The sequence below is a fragment of the Mustela nivalis genome, assembly GCF_964662115.1.
Source record: "Mustela nivalis genome assembly, chromosome: 5".
Lineage (NCBI taxonomy): Eukaryota > Metazoa > Chordata > Mammalia > Carnivora > Mustelidae > Mustela > Mustela nivalis.
In genome coordinates, this window is record NC_139024.1 from 45,917,202 (window position 1) to 45,938,429 (window position 21,228).

A 21,228-nucleotide genomic window follows, 5' to 3' on the forward strand; every position below is an offset into this window, starting at 1 on the left:
ACAGTACTCTCATCTTCCCAATCACACAAGCTTGCACTATGGCCTTATTTCCTACTCTTATATCAAATCGATCTATAAATCACCACCCACTTCCACCCCCACCCAAAGTTGGCTGTGGTAAACACTATCTTTCAGAATGGTCTTTTTACCGTGTCTCCTGAATAGTTTCCATCTGGAGTACTGTAACAGTCTTCTACTTTCAACACCTTCAGCTTTCTTTTTCTTTCTTTCTTTCTTTTTTTTTTAAAGATCCTATTTCTTTTTTAATTTTTTTATTTTTTAAAAGATTTTATTTATTTATTTGACAGAGAGAGAGATCACTGGTAGGCAGAGAAGCAGGCGGGGGGAGGGGGGAAAGAGAGGGGGGGGCAGGCTCCCTGCTGAGCAGAGAGCTCAATGTGGGGCTCGACCCCAGGACCCTGAGATCATGACCGGGGCCAAAGGCAGCAGCTTAACCCACTGAGCCACCCAGGCACCCTCAACACTTTCAGCTTTCTAAGAGCCAATTAATTTTACACAGTAAAACACAGTTTGAGCATGCTCCCTGCTTGAAGCTCTGAAAGTAAAAGAGTCCACAAGAAGTTTAGCCCAAGGCTTACTTAACACCTAAGAAATAGCCTATTGCAGCTGTAACAGTAATAATTACTTAGAAATGAAATGCAACCTCTTACCCATATAGTCATATGAAGTCTTTTCATAAACTGGACCCATTCGTTCAATCTTATAGTTCATATTTTTATCCTAGCTAAGCAAAACCTGGTGACAAAATTTCTTTGCTTGACCAAACTTTAGTAAAACTTCTGAATCCTTTCTCTTAGGCCCACCTGTGCACTTTCTGCTAAAACATAGTTTTATCAAGAACTCTGCTCTATCAGCTTAACCAGAAACTCCCACCTTCAGTTTCTGACCACACTCAATATCTGATTAGGCTCCTCATCGTCCATCATCTGGACACCCCAATCTATCTTCAGCAAGAATCCTGTTAGGTCGGTTCAGGCAGAATGCCCCCCTTACCCTTGATGTTTCCTCTTAAGAGTCATTTTCCATCTTCTGACTCTCACTCTGCTCCTTGGCTATAAAATCCCACTTGTTGCAGGTCATCAAGATGTGACTGCCTGTTGACCCATGAGCTGGCATAGGCAACTGGAGGCTCCTCACTTCCTTTCCTGTCCTTAGACAGTGTGTTCTGTTTGCCTTCCCTGATCCCAGAAGCTTCTCTAAGGATACAGCCTTGAGATAGAAACATGGAGTGGGGACTACCTGGACCGGGTACATAACTGAACCCAGCAAAGGTGTCTATATAAACTTTTAAGATTTCAGCAAATGAGTGCGTGTAGAGATCTACTGGTTTTGAGGCCATCCAAGACAAGCCTTATATGTAAATTCCCTCAGTTATTAAACTTGCCACCTATAAATCTGGAGTGGTTGATCCCTTTGTTCTGTCACTCCTTTCTTGCCACAGACAGAGCTGGTTTTAGATTTCAGATAACAGGCTCTGAGAAGGTTACAAACCAACACTTGCCCACGCTATATTCCAAGTTGAGGTTCATCTCTCTCCTTCACTATAAAATCCCATCGCAGTGGTCTCCCTACCTATCATGATGATACTTAATAAAATTGGCCTTCCATCTTTAATAAGTGCCAATGCGGGGCGCCTGGGTGGTTCAGTGGGTTAAACCTCTGCCTTCAGCTCAGGTCATGATCCCAGGGTCCTGGGATGGAGCACCGCATCGCATCGGGGCAGGGTGTCTGCTTCCTCTTTTCTCTCTGCCTTCCTCTCTGCCTACTTGTGATCTCTGTCAAATAAATAAAATATTAAAAAAAAAAAAAGTGCCAATGCGTATTTTTACAAACTAGCCAACTGTATAAGACTTATTGCCTCCCACCTCAGGGACTTTAAATATGCTCTTTTCTGGGAATGGCCCATGCTCCCTTTCATCACTTAAAATTTATCTAATTTATCTTAACTATATTAAAAAATGCTATGACTCTTTATAATATCTTTTTTTTCCTTCCCCAAGTAAGCTCTATGCCCGAAGTGTGGCTTGAACTCATTAGCCCGGGATCCAGAGTCACATAATCAACCAACTGAGCCAGTACAGTATTTCCTGATTCAACCCCTCTAGGCTCATTCTTTAATCAGGCCCTTTTTCAATGTTTAGAAACACGGCTTTCATTGCAGGATAGCATTTTTAAAATGCATATATCCTTCATGTTTCCAAAAGGTTAATATTTATCTTTTCCAACTGTGGTAGAAAAAAACAAAACCCAAACATAAAATTTATCATTTTAACTATTTTTACGTGTACAGTTAAGTAGTGTTAAGTATATTCACATTGTGTAATTAACCTTCAGAATTTTTTCATTTTGTAAAACTAAAACTCTACACACATTAGAAAACCCTTATTTCCCCTCTTTACCAAGCACCTGGCACCCAGCGTTTTACCTTCTGCTTCTAATCTGACTACTTTAGATACTTCAAGCAAGTGGAGCCATACAGCATTTTGGCTTTTTTGTGACTGATTTCATTTAACATAATGTCCTCAAGGCTCATCCATGTTGTAGTGTGTGACAAGACTTTTTTTTTTTTTTTTTTTTTTTTAAGGTAGGCTGATGCCCAGCGTGGACCCTAAGGACCTCCTTCCCTTTTCAGATTAAATAATATTAAATTCTATGTGTATATTTATCCATTCATCTGTTCACAGACATTTATGATTTCTACCTCTAGGCTATTGTGAATAGTGCTGCTATGAACTTGAGTGTGCAAATATTTCTTCAGGATCCTCAATTCTTTTGAATATGCCCAGAAGTGGGAAAGCTGGACCATATGGCAGGTCTGTTTTTAAGAGGACCCACCAAGCTGTTTTCCATAGCAGCCACATCATTTACCATTTCCACCAACAGTACATAAGTGTTCTAATTTCTCCAGATCCTTGCCAACACTTTTCAGTTTTTTGACAGTAACCACTGAAATAGGTGTGAGGTAGCATCTCATGGTAGCTTTGATTTGCATTTCTCTAATGATTAATGATGCTGAAAATCTTTTCATATGCTCTGGCTATTTGTATATAATCATTGAAGAAATGTCTATTTCAAGTCTTTGCCCATTTTTTAATTAGGTTGTATTTTTGTTGCTGAGTTGCAGTTCTTATTATAATCAGGATATCAGCCCCTTAGACACATTTCTGAAAATTTTCTATTTTAGTAGGTTACCTTTTTATATCTCTTATTGTATCCTTTGATGCTTAACAGTTTTTAAGTTTGATGTAGTCCCACTTACCTCTTTTTGCCTTTGTTACCAGTGTTTTTGTCGTCATACCCAAGAAATCATTGCCAAACCCAACATCATGAAGCTTTTCCCTTATGTTTTCTAATATAAGTTTTATGTTTTACGTATTATGTTTAGGATTTAATCTGTTTTAAGTTAATTTCTCATATAGCATAAAATAAGGTTTCAACTTCATTCTTTTGCATGTGGATATCCAGTTTTCTCAATACCATTTGTTGAAGAGGCTATCCTTAGCGGACTGATTGGTCAGGCACTCTTTGTTGAAGATTATTTGACCATACATACACTAGGGTTTAATTCAAGGCTTTCTATCCTATTCCACTGGCCTACATGTCTGTCTCTATGTCAGTACCACACTGTTTTAAAATGACTATAGCTTTTTAATACATTTTAAAATCTTTTTAAAAACTTCCTTCTGCCTGAAACCTAAATCTCAACTTAACTTGGCTAGCTCTTACTTATGCTTCAGATTTTACCCCAGTTGTGAAGTCTTCCCTAACTATTCTCTCTCTCCAACACTCATATATACACCTCCTTTCTGTGACCTCCCACTACACACTGTACTTCCTCTATCGCAGAACTTACTTTGCTTTACTTAATTGAGCTGTGTGACTCCCAAGGGTATTAATCCTATGATTGAGTACTCATCATTTTTAGCTCTCACATCCCTAGCTCCTAGTCAGTCCTTGCCTGACCAATAACGATTATAAAAACTGAAGACAACAGAATATACTTGGCTGGCAAAAAGAACAAATAAAGTCTATGTAGTGATTTAGAAAGTGTTCCTAAAATATATGAACTAAAAAAAAAAAAAAAAAAATCAAGGTACACAACAGTACATAGTATACTACCATTTATATAGGAAGAAAAAAAATAATCCTATAATTTGTATATGTAGGATATAGATCTTCAAGAACACACAAGAAAGTAAAACTGATTACTTCCAGTTGGCCAGGTGGAAACTGCATAGACGGGGGTCAGGAGGAGGGAGACTTTTCTCTGTATAGTTCTTTTTATACCTTTAAAATCTTTTTGGTACTAAATAAGCTTAATTTTTTAAAAAATAAAGGAGTAACGTCCCCATAGAAAATCAAATAGCAGCTGTGTTAACACATGGCATTCCCTCCCTCCTTCATTTAATAACAAAAAGAAAATCAAAATGACTAAAATCTAGATATTTAGTGTTCTATTTGAACCCAGAGTCATCCCACCCCCCACAAAGAACCACAGAAACTAAGAATTTTGTGGATAAAGTATGTGCTTCATTTAGTAATATAATCAAGTTCGCATATTAAGTCAGTCTTTATTCTAAAACCATGAGTTGTGTATAAACTGCATATTGAATAAGTATGTACTGCTTATTGGTGACATATACACATACTAGCTTTATAAAATGTGGTAGCTAGCTTCCAGGATAGCCTCCAATGATCCTCAACTCCTGATATTCCTTCTCTTGTATAATTACCCTCCTACTCAAAATCACTGCTGGTCTATGTGCTGTCTCTTGGATCACTTATTCTGGGGCAACCTAGCCTTTATGTGATAAGGACACTTAAAGGAGCCCTATGGGGAGAAGCTTAGGCCTTCCTTCAACAGCCAGAAATAACCTGCTACTATGTAAGTGAACCACTTTGGAAAGGGGTTCTCTGATTCCAACTGAACCTAAAGATGACTGCAGTCCAGGCCACTCTCTGAACTGTAACCTCACAAAACTTAAGCCAGCACCTCACAGCCAAACTGTTCCCCAATTCCTTTTTGAAAGAAACTATTTACTGCTTTATATCACTACATTTTGAGATATTCTGTTATACAGCCAAAGAGGACTAGATAGATATTGTCAAAAAACATTTAAAATTTTTTGAGTATAGTTGACACACCATGTTACATTAGTTTCAGGTGATGGGACAGGTTTACATGTTATGGTACGCTCACCACAAGTGTAGCTACCACCTGTCACCATACAGTGCAGTTACAGTATCACTGACTATATTTCTCATGGTATACACTCTACTCCCATGTTTATTCACTCCATAACTGGAAGCCTGCATCTCCCCTACCCTTCATTCATTTTTGTGGATCCTGTCACCCTCTCCCCCTCCTATATCCATCAGTTCTCAGTATTTTTATAGGTCTGATCCTGTTTGTTCATTCGCTTCTTTAGACTCCTGCTATGCGTGAGATCACATGGTATTTGTCTTTTTTTCAGTCTGATTTATTTCACTTTACACAACATCCTTTAGGTCTATCCATTTTGTTTCAAATGGCACAATCTCATTCTTTTTATGTCTGTGTAATTTTCTGTTGTGTGTATGCACCACATCTTCCTTACCCATTCTTCTGGCAGTGGACACTTGGGTTGTTTCTGTATCTTGGCTATTACAACTAATGCTGCCACAAACACAGGGATGCATATATCTTTCTAACTCATGTTCTCATTTTTTTGGATAGATACCCAGGGGGATTGCTGGATCATATGGTATTTATGTTTTTAAATTTTGAGAACCTCCATACTCTTTTCCACAGTGACTATATCAATTTGCATTCCCACCAACTGTACATGAAGTTCTCCTCTCTCCACATCCTCACCAACACTTACTACTTCTTGTCTTTTTGATTTTAGCTGTTTTGGCAGGTGTAAGGTGATATCTCATTGTAGTCCTGATTTGTGTTTCCCTGATGATTACTTATGTTGCGCATCTTTTCATATAACTCTTGGCCATCTGTATGTCTTCTCTGGACAACAGTCTATTCAGGTCCTCTGCCCATTTTTTAATTGGATTGTTTGGGGAGGGGTTTTTGGTGCCAAGTTGTATAACTTCTTTATAATTTTGGACATTAACCCCTTATTGGATATAAAGCTGGAGGTATCACTATTCCAGATTTCAAGAAATATTACAAAGCTGTAGTAATCAAAGCAGTATAGTACTGGCACAAAAACAGACACATCAATGGAAGTGAATAGAGAGCCCAGAAATAAACCCACACATACATGATCAGTTAGTCTATGACAAAGGAGGCAAGAATATACAATAAGGAAAAGTTTCTTCAATAAATGATGCTGGGAAAATGGGATGGATACATGACAAAGAGTGACACTGGACCACTTTCTAATACTCATACAAAAAAATAAAATGGATTGAAGACCTAAATGTGAGACCTGAAACCAAAAAAATCCTAGAAAAGAACAAAAGTAGTAATTTCTCTGACATTGACCAGGGTAAGTAACGTTTTCCTAGATAGGTCTTCTTTGACAATGGAAAAACAAGCAGTAACTACTGGGACTACATCAAAATAAAAACCTTTTGCACAGTGAAGAAGTCGATCCCCAAGAAGGCAACCTACTGAATATTTACTTTTTAAACCAAAACCTCTATAACTTAAACATAATAAAAACAGCAGTATCACATCACACAGGCAACCTCAAATTAATAGAATGAGGTAGGCTTGGGGCACAATGCTTTGAAGACAGCCTTCCAATAAAATGACAGGTGCCATAAAAATAATCATGTTGCTGGAATCCCATTTTGGGCTTCAGGGTGGACTCCTGACTAATTGGTGGTAACATTTACGAAACTGCTGGTATACAATATGGAAGTCATTTAAATATTTACTTTTCTTCCAAAATGGCGGACACAAATTTTAAAGCAAGTACTATATTCTATTTCTCTCCCCCTACAGAGAAAAATTTCTGTCCAGGAAATTTTAAAATCAAGACAATGTAAGACATGTGTTAAGTGTATATGAAAAGCCACTGTGCAAAGTACACATGTTGAAGACAAGCAGAAAGCATAACAGCAGACTAGGACTGCATCTGTGGTATACAATATAGAAAAGTTCCAGCTACTTGGAAAATCTGACTGATTACACTAACACACATTCTAAGGGTTTCAAGTAGCTGATATAGCCCACATACACAAAAGCAAATGGTTATTTACCTGTATAACTTAAAGGACTAAAACTGCTATGTTTTTATAGTTTTTCTGATTACTTGTTGTCAGTTGTTACTTTCAAATGCAAGAGTTTATCAGCACCGCTTCTATTCTGCAGCTTTATTTTATAGTAGAGACAGGAAAGAAACTACTCGTTTGGGTGAAAGCTCTTTTAATAAAGACTATTCATCAAGAGGGCTCTCTTCTTACTTCCAAATAAAGGTTGTATCCCAGAACCTTAGATTAACAGCAATCTGACCTCTGGCTGAGTAGCAAATTATTGTGTATACTCATAAACCTAGTATTACCATTCAGGTAAATTATTTTTTTAGAAAACAGAAACACCAAACTAAATGGTCTATTCACCTGAACTCCTTGTTCATGAACACAAAATAACAGTAATTTAAACATTAAGCTCACAATACATACATAGGCCTGAAAATAACTACAGCAAGTTGAAATACAGGACATATTCTACAGAACAGGAGCAGGGCATGTATTTTCCTGACTATTCACGTTAAACTGTTTCCATGAGAGAGGAGAATTTTTCATTACCTCAGAAGCAAAAAAAAAAACAAACAAACAAACAAAAAAAAAAACCACCAAAAAACCAAAAGGCCAGAAATGTCTTCTGTAGGATGGAAATATTAAAATCCAACTCAAACTTAAAAAGTGATGAAAGGAAGAAGTAAGGGAGATATGATATTCTCTTAAGCTTATTACCTTATCCATCCTTACAGGAGCTTTGCCAGATGAATATATTACCAACATTTCATCACTACTGAATCAACAGTCATCACTTTGTCATATAAAAGGTTTCCACTGATTTTTAGATTTCTTCAGATTCAAAGGTTTATCTTATAGCTATCATATCCTAATAATAAAAAGGTGGATGTTAAAAAAAAAAAATGGATGTTTTATTTGGAAAAGTAATATTAACAACATTAAAAACATTTTTGAAAAAAAAAAAAAGACTTATCTAATTCAATAATGACCATTTAGTCTTTTTATTGCATTTTTGAAGTTAACTCTAGTATACCTTTTAATTGTCAATTTAGGTTTTATTTCCCAATTCTTTCACAGATAAAGTTCTAAGGAATTTTCAGCCCTGATTAATTCCGTGTCTTCCCAAATTTTGGCCACCCATCAGATGTGAGATGATTTTATGGGGCCCAAGGAGAGGGCTAAGCGACACTGAATCAGTAAAGAATTTATTCCCTCTTCGTTCTGTTGTAATGCCTCTGACTGCATCAGGAAGTTCTCAGATTGATGGCAGAATGTTATCCACACCTCTGTAATTCTTGCTAATCTCCCTTTTAAACAAGGAAAGCAAGTTTTTGAGTTTAAGTTTTGGCTCAAGAGTGTTCAGTAGCCAGTAGTTTCTAACATGTAAAAAGTTTTGTTTTCATTATTTTCAACTTTACATCTACTTTCTATTGATAGTGATATTTTTTCCTTTATGGTGATTATTTCTTTTTTTTTTTTTTTTAAAGATTTTATTTATTTATTTGACAGACAGAGATCACAAGTAGGCAGAGAGGCAGGCAGAGAGAGAGAGAAAGGGAAGCAGGCTTCCTGCTGAGCAGAGAGCCCGATGTGGGGCTCGATCCCAGGACGCTGAGATCATGACCTGAGCCGAAGGCAGCGGCTTAACCCACTGAGCCACCCAGGCGCCCCTATGGTGATTATTTCAAGTTTTCATTAAAAATTATATTAATAACTACAAGGATATAAAGAAATACAAAGAAAGCAAGGATACAGGAAATACGCAGATATGGCCAAAATTTTGAAGATGATGTAAGAATGATTAACATTTGAGAAATACTACACTTACCCATTTGGTCAAGAAATAAATATAAGTGCCTACCATGAACTATGAGCATACCATTGGTTTATTCACCAAGGAGAGAAAAGAAGATAAACTCTGACAGGAAAGTTAGAAGAGAAGAAAGTTACTTTAAAATGAGGTAATCAAAAAAGGATTCACAGACAAGGTGGCACTGGAGCTAGAACAGTATGATGTGGACATGCCAAGACATGCAGCACGCATTTGAAGAAAGCAAAAGCACAACACAGGCCTGAGTGGTGTTATGTTCTAAATCGTGATTGTGCTGGTGGTTACCTTGGTGTGTATATAATGTACACATAAAATGAATGCACCTTATCTGTAATTTCTTCCTTAAATCTGGTATGTCTTTGACCGATGCAATTAAGAATTACTGAGGTTTTAGGCTTCAATAGATTGGGGGGAAGGCAGTAAAAAGGTAAATACAATAAAAGGAAATCATCATTTAAAGGCAATGGAATCAAAATACTTATTTTTATATCATAAATTTTCAATAAAAACTGTAAGCTATTACACAAAACTTGTAGCTCTATACTTTCAACAGTTCCATTTCAGGGAGAAAATTTACCTGAATTGAGTGTCATCTATTAAATGTATTGTTCCCATCTCTGTCCCCCCTCAAACAAAGGAGCATGTTAATAGCACTCACTCCTAACAAAGTAACAAAGAATAGACTAAAGTGGCCATACTGGCTGTGTGCTAGTGACATCTGACAGAATTTAGCAAAATAATTTAAGATTGTATTCAATACTTAGATCCTATTTGTAAGCAACTCAGAAAGGACTGCCTTAGAATTTGTTTTAACCTTGAACTCGTTCCAATGACCTAAGCTCTTAAAATTTAGTTATTAATTATTAAGTACATTTCAAGTGGCTTTTATTACATTTCATAGTTTAAGCACTCACAATGAGAGAGGGAACTCAGGCATAGTAAAAATAATGCTATTATCAACAAGTCTTCTTGGAACTTTATAATGCCATTCTCAATAAAATCAATGACTTAACCATAGAACCAAATCCAAAATGTGAATTAATTATGGTTATAGAAAAGCATCAAGAGATCAGGGAAAAAAAAAAAAAAAGATAGTCTTCCTCTGCCATAAATGAAAGCATTAAAGTGCACTGAAATCTATGTGCATCCTTCATGTTTTACTAAGGAAAATACAAGCCTTTTGTTACATCAGTAACAAAAGTAACATGCGTTGCCCTATGTGCTTATGCCACAGAAAGCTTAAACTAAAAGCAGGAAAGCATAATGTAGGGAATTTTAGAGCTGAAGGAGACCCGGCTCAAATATAGGCACTCCCAACTCATGAGAATTCGATTTACAATTTTTCGCAGTGGCAGCAAGCCTCAGCCCCTAGTCAGCCCTGCCATCATGAGGGTAAACAACTCATATGCTTACAACCGTTCTTTATCCACACAATCATTCAGTTTTTCACTTTCAGTACAATATTCAATAAATTACATAACATATTCAAAACTTTTGTAGTAAAATGAGCTTTGACAGATTTTGCCCAACTATAGGCTAATGTAAGTATTGTGAGCAGGTGTAACATAGGTTAGACGTATTAAATGACTTTTCAAATTACAACATTTTCAATTTATGATGGGCTTATCAGGACATAACCCCCATCATAAACTGAGGAAGATCGGTACAGCAATTTTCAAATTGGTATTCTATGTAATTATATTCTAGATGTTAACAGGCTGGTCATGAGAAAAGTCTTTCTGGCCAGGTGAGACTGCTTTAAGCCTATATGCTCCCAAATTATTTGTCATGGAGCACTGTTTGGGGGGCAGTAAAGCGGTTCCTAGATTGAAAACAGGGTTCAAGGAACATCAGTTTGGAAAACTCTGATCTTACGAAATTCCCTTAAGCGGATGACAAAACTGAGGCCTAGAGAGATCACATCTGGTTAGCTGGAGAAGAAAGCAAGCAAACAAGATCTTTTATTCCCAGGCCAGAGCTCTTTCCACCACTTTAACTACAAAATAAGGCTCTTCAAACTGTATGTAGTCAAACATTTAATTTATGCTTAACATTTCGGTTATGGTGTCACATTTTCTGGTTTGTATATTAACTTGGGCATTTTTAGTTCTTCAAGAAATGGGTTCCTAATAATTAGATACACCTGGAGATGTACTATTGTTTAGTACTAATGAGGAATGATTTCGTTCAGAGTGGCAGCATCAAGGAATCACTGACATAAAGCATCTATACTACAACTGGTTTTAATTTACTCTTGTTACAACTTCTGTCAGCTCAACTGTCACTTTGTTATTAGGTGGTGAATTTCTTAGCATTTAACGTCATCATATGCTGTCCATGAGAACATAGGAGACCCGTCTGCGTAGAAGAAAGCCAACAACATCGAAATTGAGAGATTTTTGTGTTTCTACAGTTCTGGGCTTATTTGTCAGGCAAACACTTGGTTTCTTATCCTTTTGGTAATTAATAAAAAAATGTTGATTGCTTTAACTAAGTCTCCAAATCAGATTATCACAATGTTTCCCCAACTCCAGAGAACGAGAAGATAGTGTCAGAAACACAATTCGTTCAGCTTTCCAGTAGTTGTGCACCACTCCCCCTCCCCTACCTCAGGGCAGGGAAGGCAGGACGAGACCAACAAGTAACTATTGTTATGCTGCAACTTTAAAAGGCTTGAGAATCAAAGGTGATAATGGTTAACAACTTCCGTATGACTAACCCGACTTCCTCTAATAAACTTCTGCACTCCTTTCCAACCCCCCACATGGAACATTAACTATGGCCGGCATTCTTGTCTCCTCAATCTTAAAAGAACCCACCAGATGAAGGAGACCGCACGAAGCCAGGATTCCACCAACAAAGAGGTCACTCCGCGCGCCTTTATCTCACAGGTGCGACCTCCACCCCAACCTTGCGCACCGCTGGGCCCCAGCGCAGGAGGGTCGGAAGCAGCCACCCCTGCCTGGGACCGCCCTCGAGCCTCCGCCCGGCCCCGCGACCCGCCGATCCCCGCGCAGCTCCCGTCTCTCCGGAAACCGGAGGGCTGCCGGCCGGTTTCCAGGCTCCAGGCGGGGCCAGGGCGGCAACACCCCCGACGCCACAGCGGACTGCCCTGCGGGGCGTCCCCGAGGCTCCGGAACCAGCCAGGCCGAAGAGGCCGCTCGAGGCCGGCAGCCGGCCTCGCGACCGCGCTGGGGGCGGGGACGCTGTTACCTGCCGTGGGCTCGGCCGCTCCCCGCCGGCGCCGCTCTCCTGGCAACCGCGGCAGCGACGCGGAGGCCGGGAGCCGAAGGGCCTAGTGACAGCTCCCAGCGTGCACTGCGCCCGCGCCCACGCTAGCGTCGACGTCGACGACCCGCGATCCCCGCCCCCGGTCCGTGCCTCTCCTCCCGGCGCAAGCTGTTGCCACAGCGCCCTCAAGCGGACAGTCGGGGAAGCCGAAGACCATTCGTTTGGGCCTGGAAAGGGAATAGCGGATGTTTTCAACTCGCCAGCGCCAGCCACATCTTAATGGAGAGTTGGAAGGAATGCTAGGAATTGAGAACAGCTTTTATATATTATTTAAACAGTTATTTAAGTGTTATTTAAACGATTCCTCAATATTTCATATGGGGAGCTTGAAGCCCAGAGAAGTTGGGATACTGATGAAGTTAGCAGATAAATAGTTGTCATCAGGTTTAGAAATATTTTGAGTTTATGTCTCTCTAAATCATGTAGTCACTATAAGGAAGAGTGCATTGTGTTGCCTAAACCGTAGGGTCAAAGGAAAAAAATTGTTTTTTGCAAATGTGTATATGAAATATATGTATAACATATGTTATATATATAATATAGACAAAAGTGTATATATGAAATATATATGAAATAAACCAATATAGCAATCTTTAAAAATAATCAAACACCCAAGTATGAAGACCATGCTGTGCTAAGACAAATATTTCCATACAATGTGGCAGCATTTAAGACTTAATAGCTTTGAGAACTAAAGGTGGAAGGTATTAGGGGTTGAAATCATCACTCATGATCACCATTATTTGAGGTGGAATAGTAATAAACTTAATTCTTTTTGCTGCATTGTTACCTCCATCCATGATTTTGAATTACTGTGGTGGATACAGGAATTTGTGAAGCACCACAATAAAGTTTACGAACTGCAGATACTGATTTCAGAAAATTTGTCTTAAAATAGTATCTCTAGGGAAGTGGATTTGTTATTTGGAAAATCTTCCTACTAAGAGGCTGTCAATAAACATGATTTTATGAAGACACGTCATCACTGTTTCTGTTTTTAAAACCTAACAGTCTCTTGGCTTTTTGTTTGTTTTTTAAAGATTTTATTTTTAAGTAATCTCTGCACCCAACCTGGTCTCGAACTTAACAACCTGGAGATCAAGCCTCCAATGCTCCACTGACCAAGCCCCGAGCCCCTTGTTTTTAAAGAATTCTTTTAAAGAATCCTTCTAAGTTTACCACCCTAGCCTTAGATCTTAATATTACCCTATTTTAAGCATTCCCACCACCTTTTAAATACTTACATTTTAATCGATCCTTTTCTTTACTAGGTGAAACTTTGTGAAATTATCTTCTAGCACCAATAACATTATGACTTCTGTCAATCAGTTTTTACTTCTATGAAACGTGGCGAGTGTAAATGTACCTGTGGAATCATTCTCATCTTCCTTTTTTCAAAGACTACAGGAATAGCTAATCTTGTGATTCATGGTACTGGATTTACCCACACACTCTAATGTAGATAACAGGAAAACTTAAAAAAAAATTATTTATTTATTTTTTTATTGAATGAGAGAGAGAGCAGAGGGGAGAGGGTCAGAGGGAGAAGCAAACTCCCCGCTTAGCAGGCAGCCTGAGGCAGAATCCTTCTTGATCCGCAGGGCCCCGGGATCATGACTGAGCCAAAGGCAGTTGCTTAACCAACTGAGCCACCCAGGTGCCCCAAGATAAGAGAAAACATTTTTGCAACTGTTTCTATCTTAGAGCCAATTGTGTCTAAATGCAGAAGTTATGTCAGGCCAATCCCGGACATTCGTTGCCTCAAACAGTGGAGAGCTACCAAAGAACTGACACGGTTCATAAAAAAGATACCATAGTTGATTTAAAAATGAAACAAGATTGTGTTTGGGGGGAATATATCTGCTCTCCAACCTTCTGGGGTCAGGGCCCTTCTATATCTTCTCCTTCCATCATCCCCCTCCCCTCCAGCCTCATTCTGACACCTGTACTCGGCTCGGATTTTTTTTTTAAATATTTTATTTATTCATTGAACAGACAGATCACAAGTAGGCAGAGAGGCAGGCAGAGAGAGGAGGAAGCAGGCTCCCTGCTGAGCAGAGAGCCCGATGCGGGGCTCGATCCCAGGACCCTGGGACCATGACCTGAGCTGAAGGCAGAGGCCCAACCCACTGAGCCACCCAGGTGCCCCTCGGCTCGGATTTTTAAGGTCACTTCCTGGCCGACTACCGCGCCGGGCCACGCCCACAAGAGGAAGCAGGGGAGGACCGTTTGCCCCTCGCTGCTCCACCTTTGTCGGCGCTCGGACCCGGCAGGGACGTGAAAACGCTCACGCCCACAGGTCGAGTTCTCGCGGCAGCGCGTTCTCCGCCCGGCAGGCGGCGCTGTGGGCTGGCGGGCTGTGTCGGCCAAGGGATCGGGTCCCGGACGCGCGCCCTGCCGCCGCCGCACGGCCGCCACAGCCGCACGTGCCGCCGCTTTGGGCCCTGCTGGCCCCTATTCCCCTGAACCTGCGCCTGGGCGCCGGCTATGGCGGCCGCTGCGGCGGGGACGCGCGTGTTCCTGGAGGTGCGGAGACGGCTGCAGAGCGCGCTGCTGATCCTGGGGTAAGGCCGGCGCTGGGCGCGTGGGCAGCTGGGCGCGGCGCGTAGCCGCCTTTCTGCTGCGTTCCGCTGTGTTTCTGCTTGTCCCGGAGCCTCCGTCTCCCTCCAAAGGGCGGAGTTTTGAGTTTCTTTCCAATGGCTTAGAGCCTGTCATTTCCTCAAAGTGGAGTTTCCCCCTCCCACCCCTCGTGCTTTTGTTCCCCCCGTAATCTCGGCATCACCTGGGAGCTTTTTTTTTTTTTTTTTAGAAATGCAGAGTCTCAGCCCCACGCCAGACCTGCAGAATCAGAATTTATATGTTATCACGCTTTCCAGGACTCAAGATACACACTAAAAAGTCTGAGGCGCACTGATGTAAAGTAACAGTGCCAGGCTTTTCCAAAAACAGTGCCCCCCACCCCCAAAAAAGTGCCTTGCCTGCTTCTTTTGGGGGATCCTCACTAGAGGATAAGGTCCAGTGTGAGAGCTTCCTGTTTGGTGCGTAAACTCGGGTTGGTCCTCGCCTCCCCCCTCGCCCCCACGCTGTTGTCTGCAGCAAAACTGACCCGTCCACTGAACGACGAACAAAGCGTGCAGACTTCTTATTGGAGCTGATTCTTGCATTCGCGTTCCGCGTTCCAATGAGAAGTCACCGTACGTTTCACTTGTTATTCACTACACCTGCAGGAAACTTTTAGGAGAAAAGTTCCCTCGTTTGCTTGGTAGTGTGTGGCCCCCTCGAGTATTCCCTTGTGACTGCCGTGTCAAAGAGAGTAAGTTAGATGTTAAAATCCTGGAGCTTTTACTACTCGGGGCCGCTCAAGAGGTAGGCTGATGCTTTTCCTTAATCGGCCTTTTCCTTAAATCGTCCAGGTATAGGTGTGGCAGTTTGGGGTTTGGCAGGAGAACGGAGTTCAAATCCTGGCTTTTTCGCAGGAGCAGAATCGTTTAATCTGGTTTTTCGGTTGTCAAATACGGATGATATTTTTTATTTTCTTCTTTCTCTTTTGTTTCTCTGTTTCTCCCTCTCCATCTCAAATCATAGATTCAGATAAGTATCTCCAATTACAGTCCACTTTGTAGGGTTATGAGGAGCCCCAAACTTAGCAAAACAAGAGCAAGACAAAGTCCCTACGTCCTGTCATCGAAGGGGACCCTCAAAGTTTCTCTGGGTTACTCTCCTGTGTTTAAGCAAGTGAAGAAACCTGACTTTGCTAGACTACTAGGTTGTCCCTAATGGTCTTTGGCTGTTGAGTTTTATCACCAACTTGCCTCTCAGGAAAACAAAAGCAACCACTCTTGATTTCACTCAATAAGGATTGGTTTTGCCACTTCATGAACTGTATATAAAGGATTTCATACTGTATGTACTTTTTTGTTTCTGGCTGTTTTCCATCAACAGTGCTTCTGGGATTCCTGTTTTATCTGTGTCTATTTTTCTCTGAGTAATTTTCTACTGTATTAATAGACAATTACCCATTCTGTTACTGGATATTTTGTGTGTTTCTAGAACTTGAATATTAAGAATAAAGTTGCTATAGCATTTTAGTTGACATACATTTCATTTCTCCTAGGTAATTACCTAATTCTATTATGGTGTAAAGTCGCATTGTCATTTTAGTTCGCACTTCCCTGATTAATAATGTTGAGTATCTTTTCATTTGCTTTTTGGTCATTCATACGTGTTCCTTTGGAAAGTGTCTTCTAATTTTTTGCCATTATAAAAAATCAGGTTTTTCTTATTGTTGAATTTAAAAACTTCTTTCTAGTATCTGGAAATAAGACCTATCTTATTTATGCCTTGTGAATATGTGAACACTTGCTCCCAGTCAGAAATTTACCTTTTCATTTTCCTAATAGTTTCTTTTCAGGAACAGGAAATTTTAATTATAACAAACTTCAATTTATTGCATTTTTTTCTTTAATGGTTAGTGTTGTCTGTATCTTAAGAAATCTTTACTTACCTCAAGGTTGTAAAATTTTTCCTATGTGTTATATAGTTTTAACTTTTATATTTAAGTGAAATTCATTTCTTGTGTTTGGAGTGAGATAGAAGCCAAATTTCATTTTTTTTTTTTTCCTATAAGGATATCTGATAGTTCCATCACCATTAGTTTAAAAGAGTGCCATTTCTCCCATTGAAATAACACAATGTCTTTGTCAGGAAACCTTTGACTGTACTGTTTGTACTGTTTGGCATCATGTATGTCTTTCTTTCCTTTTACTATTTAACATATGCCTTTATATATAAATATTTAAAATCCTATGCTGAGTGGAGTGTTTCTGAGTCCACTCTGACAATCTCTGCATTTTAATTAAACTTTTTAGTCTGTTTACAATTAGTGTAAATGGTATGATTGAGCTTTATTCTTGTTCCTAATCTTAAATGTTTCTAGCATTTTATGACTAAGTACAATGAAATTGACCTTTGGCAAATTTATGTGGTAAATTGCATGGTTCCTTTCTATTCCTACTTTACTACAGGTTTTGATCGTGAATAGATAACTATTTTCTGTATGATTTGTACATGTACTGTGATTTCATTTTTTTTCCTTTCATATTTACATCTGTGAATTGCATTAGAAAAATGTTTTGTTAAGCCATCTTAGTATTCCTGGGGTAAACCTTGGCCGTTCATTTATTCAGTGCACAGATGTTTACTGAGTTCCTCTTCCAGTGCTGAAAGCTCAGATTCTAAGTGCTGGGTATCCAACTGTGAGCAGTGACAATAGCAAAGACAAAAATTCTTGGCTGTTGTTGAGCTTTTGGTCTAATGGTAGCGGTGGATGAGAGGTAAGCAGAAATTATACAAAATAAATAAAATATATATGATATTGAAAGGAGATAAGTACATAGAAAAAATAAAACAAAAAAGGATAGGAAGAAAAATTATAACCCCTTATTTCCAGTGAAAAAGCAATACTTGAGTAATGAACCAAAAGGGGAGAGGTTTAGAACTATATAATATCTGATGAAAGACTGTTTCCCTCCAAGAGAACAGCAAGTACGAAGAGGTGCCAAGTTCAGAGAGATGTGGGTGGGCTGGTGGAGCACATAGTAAATGGTCTTACCAAGAGGTATGTTAGTAAATGTTTAACAACCTGCATTCTTAGAAAACCAATGAAACTAACAAGAAATCTTCCCAATTTGTAGCATTTACTGATTCCTGTGGTGGAGATAGTCTTTCACCATGCATGATGTCAGGCAAGTGATGTCAACTATTTTGCAAAATCCCTGGAATTTTAACAACTGTCTCCAGTATATCTGTGGGTCTTATGGGCCACGGAAAGAATTTTAGCTTGTAATCAAAGTTTGATGGGAAGTCAGTGGATAGTTTCAAGCAGGGTGTGATATCTGAAAGAATGTAAGTACATGGTGAAGGAAGCCTCAAGTATGTAAAAGCTGTGGACAATTAGTGTCTCAAACAATTTATTTTTGGACAGCCTCAACCTTGAGAATAAGTTATGGTCACTCCTGAATACATTATTGGGGATTTCCTACAAATAAGAACATTCCGGGGCACCTGGGTGGCTCAGTGGGTTAAGCCTTTCCCTTCCACTCAGGTCATGATCTCAGGGTTCTGGGATCGAGCCCTGCATCTGGCTCTCTGCTCAGCAGGGAGCCTGCTTCCCCTTCTCTTTCTGCCTGCCTCTCTGCCTACTTATGATCTCTCTCTGTCAAATAAATAAATAAAATCTTAAAAAAAAAAAAAAAAGAACATTCCCCTGTAACCACTATGCAACCTTCAACGCTGGGGAATGTGTTACAACCATCTTACACTAAGACCTTACTCAAATTTTGCCACATGTCTACATAATGTCTCTAATAGTAAAAGAACACAGTTTAGAATCATGCATTGCATTTCATTGTCATGTTTCCTTAGTCTCTTAAAATTGGAAGAGTTCCTCAGTTTCCCTTGACTTTCACAATCTTGACGCTTCTGAAGATTACCGCCTAATTATTTTGTGGAATATCCTTGCCTCAAGATTGGGTTCAGATTATATATCTCTGGCAGGAATATCACAGAAGTGATGCTGCATTCTTATTACATCCTATCAGGTATCACATGATTTTGCCTTATTCCATTAAAGTTCATGTTAACTTTGAGCACGTGGATAATGTCTGCTGTCGCCATTATAAAGTTACTCTTTTTTTTTCTTTTAAGGGTTGTAACATTTTTATTTAGGAAAAGATTTAGTGTGAAGCTATAATGGTTCAACTTAAACCATCCCTTTTTAAATAGAGGAGTTAATGCAAAATATTTTTCCTTGTCTATGAAAATGAAATTGAACAGTATTTTAATGATAAGGAAATACAAGCATACACTTTAAACTAGCCAATGTGCACTGTCATAAAAGAAATAGGATGCTCTTTCCCTTCCCCTCCCTCAGCCATTCAAAGAAGAGAAGAATACTGCAAACTTTAGGAACCCTACCTACTACCATCAGAGTAACTACAGAACAAGGGGAGAGCAGGATGAAACTATTTCTCTATATTCCAGAAGGGAGAAGCTTGTGTGCTCTGGCTTAAAAGTAAAAGCATAGGCAGGCAAAAGCTCACAGTAAATGCACATCAGAACAGGGCCTCGGTAAAGTTGTCTGACTGGATTACTGCTTTTACAGGAAAGAAGAAAGACGAATATGTAGTGGAGTAAACACACACACAAACAAACATAAACCTTTTGTCACATTTACAGGAATGCAAACCTCTTGTATTCCCACGCTTATGGGTAGTTTTGATATACACTGCAAAGAGCTTCAGTATTCAGGAAGAATGTTATAAGGTTGACAAAGGACACGAGAATTCTTCATGCTTCTGATATCAGATTTGTTGAGTCCAATAGCAAGTTCTAATGCTTCCTACTCTTAACTGATTCAGTCAGGCAAGACTCTTTTTCTCTTTATATTCCATAAGTATTAATTGGAGAAGTCCATTGCAACTATGTGTAAATACCCTTGTTCCTCATCAGATTTGCATTTTATTCATTCATTTATTTACATCAGCATGGACCCATGATCTTTTATTCATTGGGTTACATTTTTTTTTGCTCATGTTATACCAGATGTGTCTGGGGGAGTCCCTTCAAGAGGATTTTAATATGTTCCTATTATTCTTTTTTTAAAATGTTCTTTTTTAACATGTTCCTATTATTCTTTGATTAATTTTCTTTCTTTGCACAGCAACGTGTTCCAGGCTCATCTCATTCTTTTCCTGTTCCATCCCTGGATATAGTTATTTTTTCAAGGAATGTTATTTTGTTTTGTGTATGTTCATTTGTTTTAAAGTGGAAAATCACTAGGGTGCCTGGGTAGCACAGCTGGTTAAGCATCCAACTCTTGATTTCTGCTCAGGTCTCAGTGTCAGGGTCAGGGGATTGAGCCTCGCATTGGGGTCCCTCCTCAACATGGAGTCTGCTCAAAGATTCTTTCCCTCTGCCCCTTCTCAATCTCACACCTGCGTGTGCACATGCTCTCTCTCTTTCTCTCAAATAAATAAACTTTAAAAAAAAATTAAAGTGGAAAGTGACCTTTAGAAACCAAAATCTAAGCACAAAGTATCCTCATTACTATTGACTGACATGTTACTCTTTCCTCGTGGACAAAACTAGAGTGTGTATGTGACATATACATAATGTTCATGTACAAATGTATGCACATGTGTTTGTATATCGTAGGTACATCTACACACATAGACATCTGTATTACTGGACCTCTTTATATGTACATTAAAAACCGTGACTCTACACAGGTGTTTTCAGTTCTGGTCTACCACCATAGGATCCATTCTGATTTTTTCCCTTTCCCTCTTTGTAAGTCTGGTCTCCGACACTGAGAATCCTGGCTTTCGTTATTCTCAGGACTTACATTTATTTAGTCAATTCCCCTCTATGTAAGACATCTCATACTGGCATCCTTTGCTGCTTTCCTCCCCCTCTTCAGTCAGTGTTGACACCTTCCTCATCTGGGCTCCTCATTGGGCTCTGTTACAGAATGAATTTTTGTGTGTCCCTCAAAATTCATGTGTTGAAACGCTGACCCCCAATATGATGGTATTAGGAGATGGGGACTTTGGGAGGTAAGTAGGTTTAGATGAGGTCATGAGGGTGGAACCACCGTGTTGGGATTAGTGCTCTTAAAAGAGGGAATACCAAAGCTGCTTCTCTTCTTCACATTGTGAGGATACGGTGAGGTTGTGGCCGTCTGCAAGCCTGGTAAGGGCTCTCAAGGAGAACCAAATCCCCTGGTGCCTTGATCTTGTACTTCTCAGCCATCAGAACTATAAGAAATGTGTGTTGTTTAAGCCCCCAGTCTATGGCATTTTTTTTTTGGCAGCCTGAGCAGT

The 21,228-nt window shown here is 39.5% G+C and overlaps 2 protein-coding genes across 22 annotated transcripts in view; one reads left to right on the top strand and one right to left on the bottom strand.

The window, feature by feature from the left end:
* Positions 1-12,389, bottom strand: part of DOP1A (DOP1 leucine zipper like protein A) — a 101,925-nt gene extending 89,536 nt beyond the window's left edge. For 6 of the 16 annotated variants that reach the window (XR_014312071.1, XR_014312072.1, XM_082731691.1 and 3 more), the window contains exon 1: positions 12,269-12,360. The gene's annotated coding sequence lies outside the window, so the exon portion shown is untranslated. Of the gene's footprint in view, positions 1-7,941; positions 8,093-11,874; positions 12,045-12,268 lie in introns of those variants that run through there. The other 10 variants (XR_014312069.1, XR_014312070.1, XM_082731687.1 and 7 more) reach the window with 5 other exon arrangements.
* A 1,512-nt stretch (positions 12,390-13,901) lies between these two features.
* The window catches only part of UBE3D (ubiquitin protein ligase E3D), a 155,285-nt gene continuing 147,958 nt past the window's right edge, over positions 13,902-21,228 (top strand). For 2 of the 6 annotated variants that reach the window (XM_082731702.1, XM_082731703.1), the window contains exon 1: positions 13,914-14,910. Coding sequence is in view for 3 of the 6 variants with exons in the window: in XM_082731700.1 (XP_082587826.1) it covers positions 14,834-14,910 (77 nt within the window). In the remaining 3 variants the exon portion in view is untranslated. Of the gene's footprint in view, positions 14,911-15,534; positions 15,713-21,228 lie in introns of those variants that run through there. The other 4 variants (XM_082731700.1, XM_082731701.1, XM_082731698.1 and 1 more) reach the window with 4 other exon arrangements.